Source organism: Artemia sp. Qi Xiang Cuo, chromosome 4 (genome assembly GCF_049724085.1).
Source record: "Artemia sp. Qi Xiang Cuo chromosome 4, ASM4972408v1, whole genome shotgun sequence".
Classification (NCBI taxonomy): Eukaryota; Metazoa; Arthropoda; class Branchiopoda; order Anostraca; family Artemiidae; genus Artemia; species Artemia sp. Qi Xiang Cuo.
Genome location: NC_142797.1, coordinates 23,192,487 through 23,206,032, shown reverse-complemented (window position 1 = coordinate 23,206,032; position 13,546 = coordinate 23,192,487). Strand labels below are relative to the sequence as shown.

General features: G+C 34.7%; 1 protein-coding gene across 4 annotated transcripts in view; it reads left to right on the top strand.

The window, feature by feature from the left end:
* LOC148952904 (uncharacterized) overlaps positions 1-13,546 on the top strand; it is a 175,392-nt gene that overhangs the window by 91,574 nt on the left and 70,272 nt on the right. For all 4 annotated transcript variants that reach the window (XM_089088156.1, XM_089088153.1, XM_089088152.1 and 1 more), the window contains one exon: positions 13,475-13,546. This exon is cut by the window's right edge and continues 60 nt beyond it. In XM_089088156.1, the coding sequence (XP_088944282.1) occupies positions 13,475-13,546 (72 nt within the window). The remainder of the gene's footprint in view (positions 1-13,474) is intronic.

The following is a 13,546-nucleotide window of genomic DNA, read 5'->3' as shown; positions in this document are numbered from 1 at the left end:
TTTAAAATGAGCTATTGAACAACCCTCTACGATGTTCCAGTGCCAAGCTATCTGTGGAAAAGAAAGAAAAAAAATATCCTGTTTAGGCAGAATGTTGTAGTAGCCACCACTTTTCTTGATTTTCAAGCCAATATATTCCCCTTGCTGTTCAAGCCAAGGGACATAAAGTTTCCTATACAGGGGTTGTGGACTAGGCGGTTCTAATGGTGTACTTTTTTGTTTTGATCTGACTCCTTTGTTAAGAACTATGGGTTTTTATATTTCTTAACATTGGACGTGATCGTCTCTTACTAGGTTGCTAGCTACCGCTGCAACCCGGATTTCTTTTAAAATGAGCTATTATACAGCTCTCTATGATTTTCCAGTGCCCAGCTAGCTGAGGAGAAATAAAAAGAGGAAAGTAAAAAATATCCCGTTTGTGGAGAATAACGTGGTTAAAGTCAATTTTCTTGATTTTCAAGCCAATATATTTTCTTTGTTATTCAAGCCAAAGGGCCGTAAGTTTCCTGTACAGGGGTTTTGGACAAGGCGGTTCTAATGGTGTACTTTTTGTTGTGATCTGAATTTTTTTAGGAATTAGTGGTTTTTATATTTCTTAATATTGGACGTGATCGTCTCTTATTAGGTTCCTAGCTACCGCTGCAACCTGCAAGATAGTATAGGCAAGAGTTCGTTCCTTATTATAAATTATTGGACCTTTAACTTTTGCCTTGGCTTGTCTTTTGTCATTATGAAAAACATAACGCCAAACCTTTGTTTTTTAACAGAGGGTGATGCAAAATCAGGCTTTTCGCTAACGTCCTTATAAACTCTAATGTCATTATTTATAGCTATTTCATTGCTTGGAGCTTTTATAAAATTTGTTCTTTATAATAAACAAAAGGTTTTTAAAAAATCGATTTCCTTTCAAATGAGCCATTAAACAGCTCTTAACGGTGTTCCAGTGCCCCGCTAGCTGATGAGAAAAAAGAAAAAAAAAGATGCTGTCGATGCAGAATTTTGTAGTTCAAGCAAACTTTCTTGTTTTTCAAACCAATAGATTATCCTCGTTATTCAAGCCAAGGGGCGGTAAGTTTCCTATATAGAGCTTTCGAACAAGACAGTTCCATTTTTAGAAGTTATGGGCTATTGTATTTCTTAGTATTAGACGTGATCGTATCTTAATAGGATCGTCTCTTACTGGGTTCCTAGCTACCTATGCAACCCGATGCTGTTGCCACAATAATCGTGATTAATATCATGTTTTGTATAATATTTATATTGTAAGTTTCTGGTGGTTCAATGGTAAGAATACCTGCTTGCAACATGGGAGGCCTGGGATCAAATCCCTGGCAGGGAGAGTTTTTAACATATGGAACAAGAATAATGAAGAAATCCAGTCCTTGTCTGTTAAATCTTGCATAATAAAAATACTGTGGGCTATAGTTCGTTCCTTAATATACTGTTCTTTAACAAAAACTTCATTAATCAGATTTCTTAATATATCTTACATGGTCTAATGGTTAGGGTAGCTGACTCTGGCCCTTACCCAGTTGGCTCGAGTTCGATTCCCACTAAGGAAAAATTTTACTTATGGTGATTTCTTAAGAAATATGATTAAAATAATCATGTATATAATAATTTCCTTTTATTACTTCAGTTACTATGGGCTAAAGTTGATTCCTTAATGTAAAAATGACGTCAAGGCGCAATGATATTATTTCATGACGTCATCAGAAACAACAATATATTTTCGTGTTTTTCTATTCACGTCATAGCTCTAATATAAAAAACTTTGATGACATTCATTATTTATCTAGTAGGGTTTCAGACAAGGTAGTTCTAATGATGTACTTTTGTTTTGATCTGACTCTATTTTTAGGAGTTTTGGTTTTTTATATTTCTTAGCATGGGACTGATCGTCTCTTGCTAGGTTGCTAGCTATGCTGCAACCCAAATTATAAGAGGCAGCCTGGCCGGGTGGTCCAAGGCACTGGTGTTAGCCACCAGTCTCTTCGGAGGCGTGGGTTCAAATCTTACCACTGGTATACGATTATGTTTGAAAGACTGCAGTGTGAAAAGACATCGAAAATGCAGTTTTTGGTGGAAAAATTTATTCTCTTTTAGAAATAATTTATTTTAGTTACTTTAGATTTTTAACCCAATTAATTTCCTTTAAAATGAGCTATTGAACAACTATCTACGATGTTCCAGTGCCAAGCTATCTCTGGATACAAAAAAAGAAAAAAGAAAAAAATATCCCGTTTGGGGAGAATAACGTGGTTAAAGTCGATTTTCTTGATTTTCAAGCCAATACATTTCCCTTGCTGTTCAAGCCAAGGGACAGAAAGTTTCCTATACAGGGGTTTCGGACAAGGCGGTTCTAATGGTGTACTTTTTGTTTTGATCTGACTCTTTTGTTAGGAACTATGGGTTTTTATATTTCTTAACATTGGACGTGATCGTCTCTTACTAGGTTGCTAGCTATCGCTGCAACCCGGAAAAAAACACATTGTGCCCACATCGTTCTTTACTCAGGCAGTGCTAGCGCGCTGCCTATGATAATAAACTGATTACACACAGGAAAAAGCCTACGGCTTTTTCTTCTTTTAAATAGTAAGAGACGAGTCTCAAATAATCAAGTAGCTAGCTAATTCCAAAGGTATTCAATTTTTGTTATTCCAATGATCGTTTTTTATTGTAACTAGGTTTCAGCCATTTCTACAGCCATGATACTATTGGAAATTACATAATCCCTATTTATGTTTTAGTTAACATGGGCAAGGTGTCGTTCTTTATTGTACTATTCTGGACTGAAAACTAAAATAATTGCAATTATGAGACAATAATATGGAGATATGTACTTTACGGGTTACAGGATACAATAATAAATTTGAACTGAGATGAAAAAAAAATTTCTTCCAGGAGACAAAAAGCAAAACTAATTTTAGAATTTTCATGTATTTTTGTTGTTTAAATTAAAAAATTACTATTACTGATTAGGCATCATAAATATTTTTGCAGTTTACATAATAATTTTAGCGATAAAGCCAAAAAAGAAAATTTTGGTTCCAGGAGTTTCGGTTACTATTGAGACAAGTAGCTATTATTACTATAGAGTTCATTACATGGACTGTTTTATTGCTTCAAAATTCAAATATATTTGAAAAGACTGCATTATGAAAATACATCAAAAATGCAATTTTTTTGACAAAATTGATTATACTTTAAAAAGTATTTTATTTTTAAATACAAAAGTGACTAGATGTTGCAATTTCCATTAAAATGATCTATTATACAGCTCTCTATGATTTTCCAGTGCCCAGCTAGCTGAGCAGAAAGAAAAAGCGGAAAGAAAAAAATATCCCGTTTGTGGAGAATAACGTGGTAAAAGTCAATTTTCTTGATTTTCAAGCCAATATATTTTCTTTGTTATTCAAGCCAAAGGGAGGTAAGTTTCCTTTATAGAGGATTCGGACAAGGCGGTTCTAATGGTGTACTTTTTGTTTTGATCTGACTCTTTTTTTAGGAGTTGGGGGGTTTTATATTTCTTGACATTGGAGGTGATCGTCTCTTACTAGGTTGCTAGCTACCGCTGCAACCCGGATCAGAAACCATAAATATTTTTGCAGTTTATAACTTTAGCGATTCTGAACTAAAAACGAAAATAAAATAAAAATTAATTTTATCAATTTTTACGTCATGTCGCTCATTAAGTCATATATGGTTATTAGTACACAATAGGTTTTAGATATTACGTCATGTCACTTATTACGTCATATATGGTTATTAGTAGATAATTGGTAAAATATTCGTTCTTTATTATAATAAAAACTTCAAAAACGCATAAAAAAGTTGTTCATATTCATTTTTAAATATTTTTTTATATTCAACTTTGTTTTATTCATTTTATATTCGTTATTATGAATCTGAAAAACATTTTGGGGGAGGGGGGCCTCAAACCCACTAAACCCTTTGGATACGTCCTTGAATGTTATTAATTTAATTTAAAATGATCCATTGAACAACTCTCTACGATATTCCAGTGCTAAGCTATCTTTGGAATATAAAGTTTAAAATACAACCTTACCACGAATTGTTTGATTGCTTCAAAAATCAAATGTCTTTGAAAAGAGAGCAGTATGGAAAGACATCAAAAATACAGTTTTTAGTAGAAAAATTTATCCTGTTTTAAAATAATTTGTTTTAGTTACAAAAAGTTTTTAACCCAATTAATTTCCTTTAAAATGAGCCATTGAACAACTTTCTACGATGTTCCAGTGCCAAGATATCTGTGGAAAAGAAAGAAAGAAAAAAGACAGAAAAAAATATGCCGTTTAGGCAGAATGCTGTAGTAGCTGCCACTTATCTTGATTTTCAAGCCAATATATTTCTCTTGCTGTTCAAGCCAAATGACAGAAAGTTTTCTATACAGGGGTTTCGGACAAGGCGGTTCTAATGGTGTACTTTTTGTTTTGATCTGACTGCTTTTTTTAGGAGCTATGGTTTTTTTTTATTTCTTAATATTGGACGTGATCGTCTCTTACTAGGTTGCTAGCTACCGCTGCAACCCGGATCTCTTATAGAAATAATTTATTTTAGTTACTATTGATTTTTAACCTAATTAATTTTCTTTAAAATGAGCTATTGAACAACCCTCTACGATGTTCCAGTGCCAAGCTATCTGTGGAAAAGAAAGAAAAAATAAAAAAAATATCCCGTTTAGGCAGAATGTTGTAGTAGCTGCCACTTTTCTTGATTTTCAAACTAATATATTTCCCTCGCTGTTCAAGCCAAGGGACAGAAAGTTTCCTATGCAGGGGTTTCGGACAAGGCGGTTCTAATGGTATACTTTTTGTTTTGATCTGACTCTTTTGTTAGGAGCTATGAGTTTTTATATTTCTTAACATTGGACGTGATCGTCTCTTACTAGGTTGCTAGCTACCGCTGCAACCCGGAAAAAATAATTTTTTCATCTGATGAACACTTCTTATGACTCGTATCGAGTATCCATAACCTAACAAAAAGTAAAACTAATTTTTAAATTTTTGGGTATTTTGTTAGTTTGAATTAAAAGATTAAAATTATTGCTCAGATATCATAAATATTTTTGTAGTTTACATAATAACTTTAGCGATTCTAAACTGAAAAATAAAATATATTAAAAAATGGAATTTTTTGGTCTTAAGCTACATACTCAATCCCACATCGGGTAGTTAGAACCTAACCAAAAATAAAACTAATTTTAACATTTTAAGGTATTTTTCTAGCTTGTATTGAAATATTCAAACTATTGCTCGGATACCATGGATATTTTTGCAGTTTACACAAGCTGCAATGAACGCACAGGCTGATCTTTGTAAATTGAGAAAAATTTTACGAATGTTTTACCGGGATTACGAAAAATATTCAAAATTCAAGATTAAAATTATCTCTGAAAGAATAGATTTGTTGAAAAGTCAGCTAGAGATGATTTTGCAAAACTTAATAGTAATATCCAAAAGAAATGTTGCATGTTTAGTGAAAAGCTTCCATGGTATGGACCGGCAACTGTGGAAAAGTTTACAGATGTAATGGGAAATCTTATACATCAATTTGAATATATGGAGGCATAATTGTCCTTTACTTAGTTTTAGCTTAAATTCGATGATCGAGCCTTTATGTAATGGTGTTAGCCACCAGTCTCTTCAGAGGCGTGGGTTCAATTCTTACCGCTGGTATACGATTATGTTTGAAAGACTGCAGTGTGAAAAGACATCAAAATGCAGTTTTTGGTGGAAAAATTTATTCTCTTTTAGAAATAATTTATTTTAGTTACTATAGATTTTTAACCCAATTAATTTCCTTTAAAATGAGCTATGGAACAACCGTCTACGTTGTTCCAGTGCCAAGCTATCTCTGGATACAAAAGAAAAAAAAAAGAAAAAAATATCCCGTTTAGGCAGAATGTTGTAGTAGCTGCCACTTTTCTTGATTTTCAAGCCAATATATTTCCCTTGCTGTTCAAGCCAATGGACAGAAATTTTACTATACAGGGGTTTCGGACAAGGCGGTTCTAATGGTGTACTTTTTGTTTTGATCTGACTCTTTTTTTAAGAACTATGGGTTTTTATATTTCTTAACATTGGACGTGATCGTCTCTTACTAGGTTGCTAGCTACCGCTGCAACCCGGATTGCTAGCTACCGCTGCAACCCGGATGACACTTCTTCTATGTAATGACTTAGTTCCTTGTACGAGCCCTCGACTTTTAGTAGATTAATAAGTTGTATAATCTTACATTTTGATACTGCCTTATATACGCTATTAATGAAACAGTTCAAGACAGGAAAATGTGGAGCTAGTGCCCTTAGAGAACGCAAATAGCTCTGACATCCCTCATTTCGGCTACAGTATAACGAATGCCCATGCTTTCTTGTGTCCCTGTAATTGATTTCACAATAATCCAAGCCGCCAAGGTAGAAATTAACCACTTTGTCAGTTGAAAATTTTAATGCTATATTATTTTCAAGGATATCAAAAAGAATTTGACATAATTCAATATCCGTCGGATAGAGCTTGCAGATATCAGGGTGACATTGCCAAGTAACCTGCTGCCCAATTTTTGGTTTTGAATGTTTACTCAGATTGTTATAGGTGACTTCAGCCATCATAATTTCCTTGTCAGATCTAGTTTTAGAGCATTTTTCAATAGTTGTCTCGTACTTTTCAGGACAGTTTGTTCTACTACACAGAGAATTTTTTGCCAAATATTCAGTAGAACTAAACGAACTGTTTAAAACACAGTTAGAAATGCTTTTTTCTTGAGTCGGTGTTCCAGGAATTTGTTCTAAATCATTAGTCTTACAAACACATTTACTAATAACCCTAACAGGCTCGTTTTCGCCATAATTGAAAAACATTGCTTTTCCTTCGCTGTTGATAGGTATGCTTGTATATATATTTTTATTGCTGCTACATAAACTGCAATTGCTCCTTCCAAAATTAATATACGAATTTTCTAAGAAGTACGCCTCCGTATATTCACTGTGTTGTCGAACATTTTCCATTGCATCTATAAACTGTTCCGCAGTTGCCAATCCATACCTTGGAAGCTTTTCGTTAAACTGACAACATTTCTTTTGGATATTACTATGAAGCTTTGCCAAGGAATTTCTAGCCGACTTTTCAACAGCATCCGCTCTTTCAAAGAGAACTTTAATCTGTAATTTTGAATACTTTTTGTGATCCCGATAAAATATGCGTAAAATGTTTCTCAATTTACAAAGATCAGCCTGCATTTTTGCCATCTTCTTGTATTTCTGAATTTAATTTTTCCCTTTGTCCTTATGCGTTCTTCGGTACAACCTCGCAGAGAATTTAATTTTTTCATTAAAGATTTCGTCACCCCAGTAACGCTCCTTGATCTTTTGTTTGGCTTTCTGAATTTTTGCATGTCTATAATCTTCATCATTGTGATAACACATCTTGCTGTTTTGTTTTGCTCTCTCAATTATTACTTCTCGATACGCCTGGTCGGTTGAATACCTTTGTTTTGCTCTCTCAATTATTACTTCTCGATACGCCTGGTCGGTTGAATACCTTTGTTTTTCTCTCTCAATATTTACTTCTCGATGCACCTGGTCGGTTGAATACCTTTGTTTTGCTCTCTCAATTATTACTTCTCGATACGCCTGGTCGGTTGAATACCTTTGTTTTGCTCTCTCAATTTTTACTTCTCGATGCGCCTGGTCGGTTGAATACCTTTGCTTTTCTCTTTTCAAGATACTATCTCTGTTGTTTGTGTAGTACTGTTTTTTCAATTTGCGTGCAGCTTGCTTGACTGAAACCATTATGTAATTATGAATGTGAACATTTACAGTTCTGACGCTTCCTATATAGTAATTATGACGTCACAGCGTAATGATTTTATTGACATCAAGGCGCAATGATATTATTTCATGACGTCATCAGAAACAACAATATAATTTCGTGTTTTTCTATTCACTTCATAGCTCTAATATAAAGCTACGACATTCATTATTTATCTAGTAGGGTTTCGGACAAGGTAGTTCTAATGATGTACTTTTGTTTTGATCTTACTCTATTTTTAGGACTTTTGTTATATTTCTTAGCAGTGGACTGATCGTCTCTTACTAGATTGCTAGCTACTGCTGCAACCCAAATTCACATATATATTTATTTATGAGAGGCAGCCTGGCCGAGTGGTCCAAGGCACTGGTGTTAGCCACCAATCTCTTCGGAGGCGTGGGTTCAAATCTTACCGCTGGTATACGAATATGTTTGAAAGACTGCAGTGTGAAAAGACATCGAAAATGCAGTTTTTGGTGGAAAAATTTATTCTCTTTTAGAAATAATTTATTTTAGTTACAAAAGGTTTTTAACCCAATTAATTTCCTTTAAAATGAGCTATTGAACAACTATCTACGATGTTCCAGTGCCAAGCTATCTGTGGAAAAGAAAAAGAAAAAAAAAGAAAAAAATATCACGTTTGGGGAGAATAACGAGGTTATAGTCAATTTTCTTGATTTTCAAGCCAATATATTTCCCTTGCTGTTCAAGCCAAGGGACAGAAAGTTTCCTATACAGGGGTTTCGGACAAGGCGGTTCTAATGGTGTACTTTTTGTTTTGATCTGATTTTTTTGTTAGGAACTATGGGTTTTTATATTTCTTAACATTGGACGTGATCGTCTCTTACTAGGTTGCTAGCTACCGCTGCAACCCGGATAACTGGTATACGATTATGTTTGAAAGACTGCAGTGTGAAAAGACATCAAAAATGCAGTTTTTGGTGGAAAAATTTATTCTCTATTAGAAATAATTTATTTTAGTTACTATAGATTTTTAACCCAATTAATTTCCTTTAAAATGAGCTATTGAACAACTCTACGATGTTCCAGTGCCAAGCTATCTGTGGAAAAGAAAAAAAAAGAAAAAAATATCCCGTTTGGGGAGAATAACGTGGTTAAAGTCAATTTTCTTGATTTTCAAGCCAATATATTTCCCTTGCTGTTCAAGCCAAGGGACAGAAAGTTTCCTATACAGGGGTTTCGGACAAGGCGGTTCTACTGGTGTACTTTTTGTTTTGATCTGACTCCTTTGTTAGGAACTATGAGTTTTTATATTTCTTAACATTGGACGTGATCGTGTCTTACTAGGTTGCTAGCTACCGCTGCAACCCGGGTTTGAGCTGGGGCTGAACACGGTAATTACCACTATCCTACAATAACATCGCGGCCATTACATTACCTAACCTTGTAGTTGGTCAACTATGGTTAGGGGAACAAGTTGGCCTCCTGTAGCCTATTTGAGGGGGGGTGAACTTGCGCACATGTTTTATCTTGAGCTGGTGCTCCAAAATACGGTTGCAACTGTCTCTCTGCGACCGCTAGGACCGGAAGTCGCTTGCGGGCTCTTATAGGAAAACGAGCCCGCGTTTTCGCGGGCTAGCCTGCTTATAGCGGGTTCTTATAGCAAAACGAGGTTTTTCGTAAATGTAAATTCGGAGGATAATTTTTTTGGTCTGAAAATATCAAAAGGCCCTAACAGGTCGAACTCTGCTTCGAACGAGTCCTCATTCACCCGCATCCGGTGCCAACAGTGGCTTGTAGGCGTGGCTAAGAAAAAAAACGAAATGAATTTTAAGTGGCTATATCTGGTTTTTTGAAAACAGGGAAATAGTGATCGGATTGAGCTGAAATTTCGAGGATAAGCTCCCGGGTTCTAGGAAAGCTTAACCTCTAAATTTCAGCCCAATCGGACAACATTAAAGGGGGGCTGTGGTGGGAGGGTCGAAACTTCCGGCCCAGTTTACCCCATGAAGATAAAGTCGGAGGAGGATGAAATTTTGCAAGTTTCTTAGTTTGAGCTTGGGCTACAAAGTGCGATTACCGCCGTCTCTCTGCGACCTCTAGGACCTGAAATGGCTTAACATTGTGGTGGGTCGCCTCTTTATAGAGGCACAAGTGTGCCTCCTTGATATTAGCGATTCTAAACTGAAAAACTAACTCAGTCCAACATATGCAATGGTGTGCTTTTCTAATGATCGTCCTTTAATATAAACTATGGACTAAAGTTCGTTCTTTAATGTAAAAATTCGATGATCGAACCTTTATGTAACCCGGATTAAAAAACTATTATCATAGTGTGAAAAGACATCAAAAATGCAGTTTTTGGTGGAAAAATTTATTCTCTTTTAGAAATAATTTATTTTAGTTACTATAGATTTTTAACCCAGTTAATTTCCTTTAAAATGAGCTATTGAACAACCCTCTACGATGTTCCAGTGCCAAGCTATCTGTGGAAAAAAAAGAAAAGAGAAAAAAATATCCCGTTTGGGGAGAATGTTGTAGTAGCTGCCACTTTTCTTGATTTTCAAGCCAATATATTTCCCTTGCTGTTCAAGCCAAGGGACAGAAAGTTTCCTATACAGGGGTTTTGGACAAGGCAGTTCTAATGGTGTACTTTTTGTTTTGATCTGACTCCTCTGTTAGGAACTATGGGTTTTTATATTTCTTAACATTGGACGTGATCGTCTCCTACTAGGTTGCTAGCTACCGCTGCAACCCGGATTTGTGCAGTACTGTTTTTTCAACTTGCGTGCAGCTTGCTTGATTGAAACCATTATGTAATTATGAATGAGAACATTTACAGTTCTGACGCTTCTTATATAGTAATTATGACGTCATGACGTAATGATTTTATTTCATGACGTCATGGCGCAATGATATTATTTCATGACGTCTTCAGAAACAACAACATAATTTCGTGTTTTTCTATTCACGTCATAGCTCTAGTATAAAACTATGATGACATTCATTATTTATCTAGTAGGGTTTCAGACAAGGTAATTCTAATGATGTACTTTTGTTTTGATCTGACTCTATTTTTAGGAGTTTTGTTATATTTCTTAGCATTGGACTGATCGTTTCTTACTAGGTTGCTTGCTACTGCTGCAACCCAAATTCACATATATATTTATTTATGAGAGGCAGCCTGGCCGAGTGGTCCGAGGCACTGGTGTTAGCCACCAGTCTCTTCGGAGGCGTGGGTTCAAATCTTACCGCTGGTATACGATTACGTTTGAAAGACTGCAGTGTGAAAAGACATCGAAAATGCAGTTTTTGGTGGAAAAATTTATTCTCTTTTAGAAATAATTTATGTTAGTTACAAAATTTTTTTAACCCAATTAATTTCCTTTAAAATGAGCTATTGAACAACCCTCTACGATGTTCCAGTGCCAAGCTATCTCTGGATACAAAAAAAAGAAAAGAAAAAAAAATATCCCGTCTGGGGTGAATAACGTGGTAAAAGTCAATTTTCTTGATTTTCAAGCCAATATATTTTCCTTGCTGTTCAAGCCAAGGGACAGAAAGTTTCCTATACAGGGGTTTCGGACAAGGCGGTTCTAATGGTGTACTTTTTGTTTTGATCTGATTTCTTTTTTAGGAACTATGGGTTTTTATATTTCTTAACATTGGACGTGATCGTCTCTTACTAGTTTGCTAGCTACCGCTGCAACCCGGATTGTGTTCACCTTTTGACATTGAAATCATGAAATGGTATTTTAAAAATATTGCATTACATAACTCGAAAAAGTGGATTAAATTTAAGGAAGTATTTTTGAAATCTTCTCCGAGTTGCAGCGGTTGCTAGCAACCTACTAAGAGACGATCACGTCCAATACTAAAAAATATATAATATCCCATAACTCCTGGAAATAGTGTCAGATCAAAACAAGAATTACACTATTAGAACCGCCTTGTTTGAAACCCTAAATAAGAATCTTACCGTCCCTTGGCTTGAATAACAAGGAAAATGTATTAGTTTGAAAATCAAGAAAAGTGGTTGAAACCACGATATTCTGCATCGACAGCATATTTGTTTGTTTTTTGTTGTTGTTTTTTTTGCAGATAGCTGGACACTGGAACGTCGTAGAGATTTGTTTAATGGCTCATTTTAAGGGAAACTGATATATTTAAAAAGTTTTTGTAATTAAAAAATTTATTTTTAAAATATAGTCCATTTCTTACGACACACTGCATTTTTGTTCAAAATTGTAGTAGCAAATGGTAATAACATCATCTTGCATAGAAAGATCAAAATAGAGTTCTTAACATTATGAAAAGCGTGTAGATACAGTTATATAAAATTAAGTAATTCTTTTTTATGATGTAGGAATGAATTGTTCAGTAATACGTTAACTGGTGCTTAAAAAGAGCTGCTGAAGCTATATAGTTACAATTGAATCCCTTATTATACATCAGTGGTGCACCCGGGACTAAGCTCTGGGAGGGGAGGGGGATCGGTGATAGTAATAAAATGCACGCAGTAGGGCTATGGGGATCACACCCTTAAGACTTTTTTTTCATTTTGGCGAGTATCTAGACCCGATAAACCTTCCCTTTTGTTGGTCTTGAATGAAAATTATGTAGCAGGTGTGAGATACTCTTTTGTAGCTGTCGTAAGAGTTAGCGCTTCTTGACAATCTCATTTACGCTGGAACGAATCTGTAGTTATTACCAATCACAGTTGTTCTTAGAATGTTTCTCCCGGGAATTTTACTTAAAAATAGATTGATTTTATGAAATAAGAATGGACAACAAAAAAGCTACAGCCCATAACACAGGAAAGAAAAATTTAAGACAACCTAAAAAAATGTAGTTCCAAAAAACCTGAAATCGACCACGGAAAAAATGCCCATAAATCGTATGTATTGATTATGCAGCTTAGGGGCCATACCTTGTTTTGCAATTTCATGTCTGCGGCTCACTGCATAGTTTTGCCTACCCTTCCTCCCATTTTTTCAGTTTTTTTTTCAATTATTGGCTTTATGTTTTTTTCCCTTGTTTAATTTATTTTTGGTGAAGAGTACTTAACGATTACTTCTAAACATTCATTATTTGAAATCAGAATAATCTATAATAATAAAGATTGAATGAGAAAAATGATAACACTTTTGCTATAAAAAAAACTAAAAATTTTACGAAGCAAAATGTGACAGATTTTCTCTTTGTAAAAAAGAAAAGGGGTTTAATTACTTCGTATTTTCATACGTAAGCACATTTTGCATAATTATTTTGTTATTTTTCTAACGAAAGAAATCTAATATAAATGAAAAACCTGATGTGCCATTAATAGTGCAATACTAGCCAGCAAAATTTAAAAAGAATAAAAACAAATTTGATTTTGATTTATTAAAATTTGGTTTTCACTTATTAGTCTATTTTGTAATTTTGTTCTTATACTATTCTCTCTGGGTTGTACTTTCTGTATACTGTCTTTCTGGAGCAAAGACTAAGTGAAAAAAAAATATTCTTGTGGCTCCCTTTTCCGCTAAAGTGGCTCTTTAATTTTCGCCCCAATGTAAGATTTTTGATTAGTGCTAACTGGTACTGTTTTTTTTTTTTTTTTCTTGAATATGAATTCTCCTTTCGTGAGTTTCCCATGTCCTTTGTTTCTAATTTTAATTTTAACTACTCTTTTCAAATTAAAGGGTCAGCGAGTAGCTGTACAAAAACGTCAGCAGCCCATAATCCAAAGTACAGGTTCGCCATCTACATCCTCA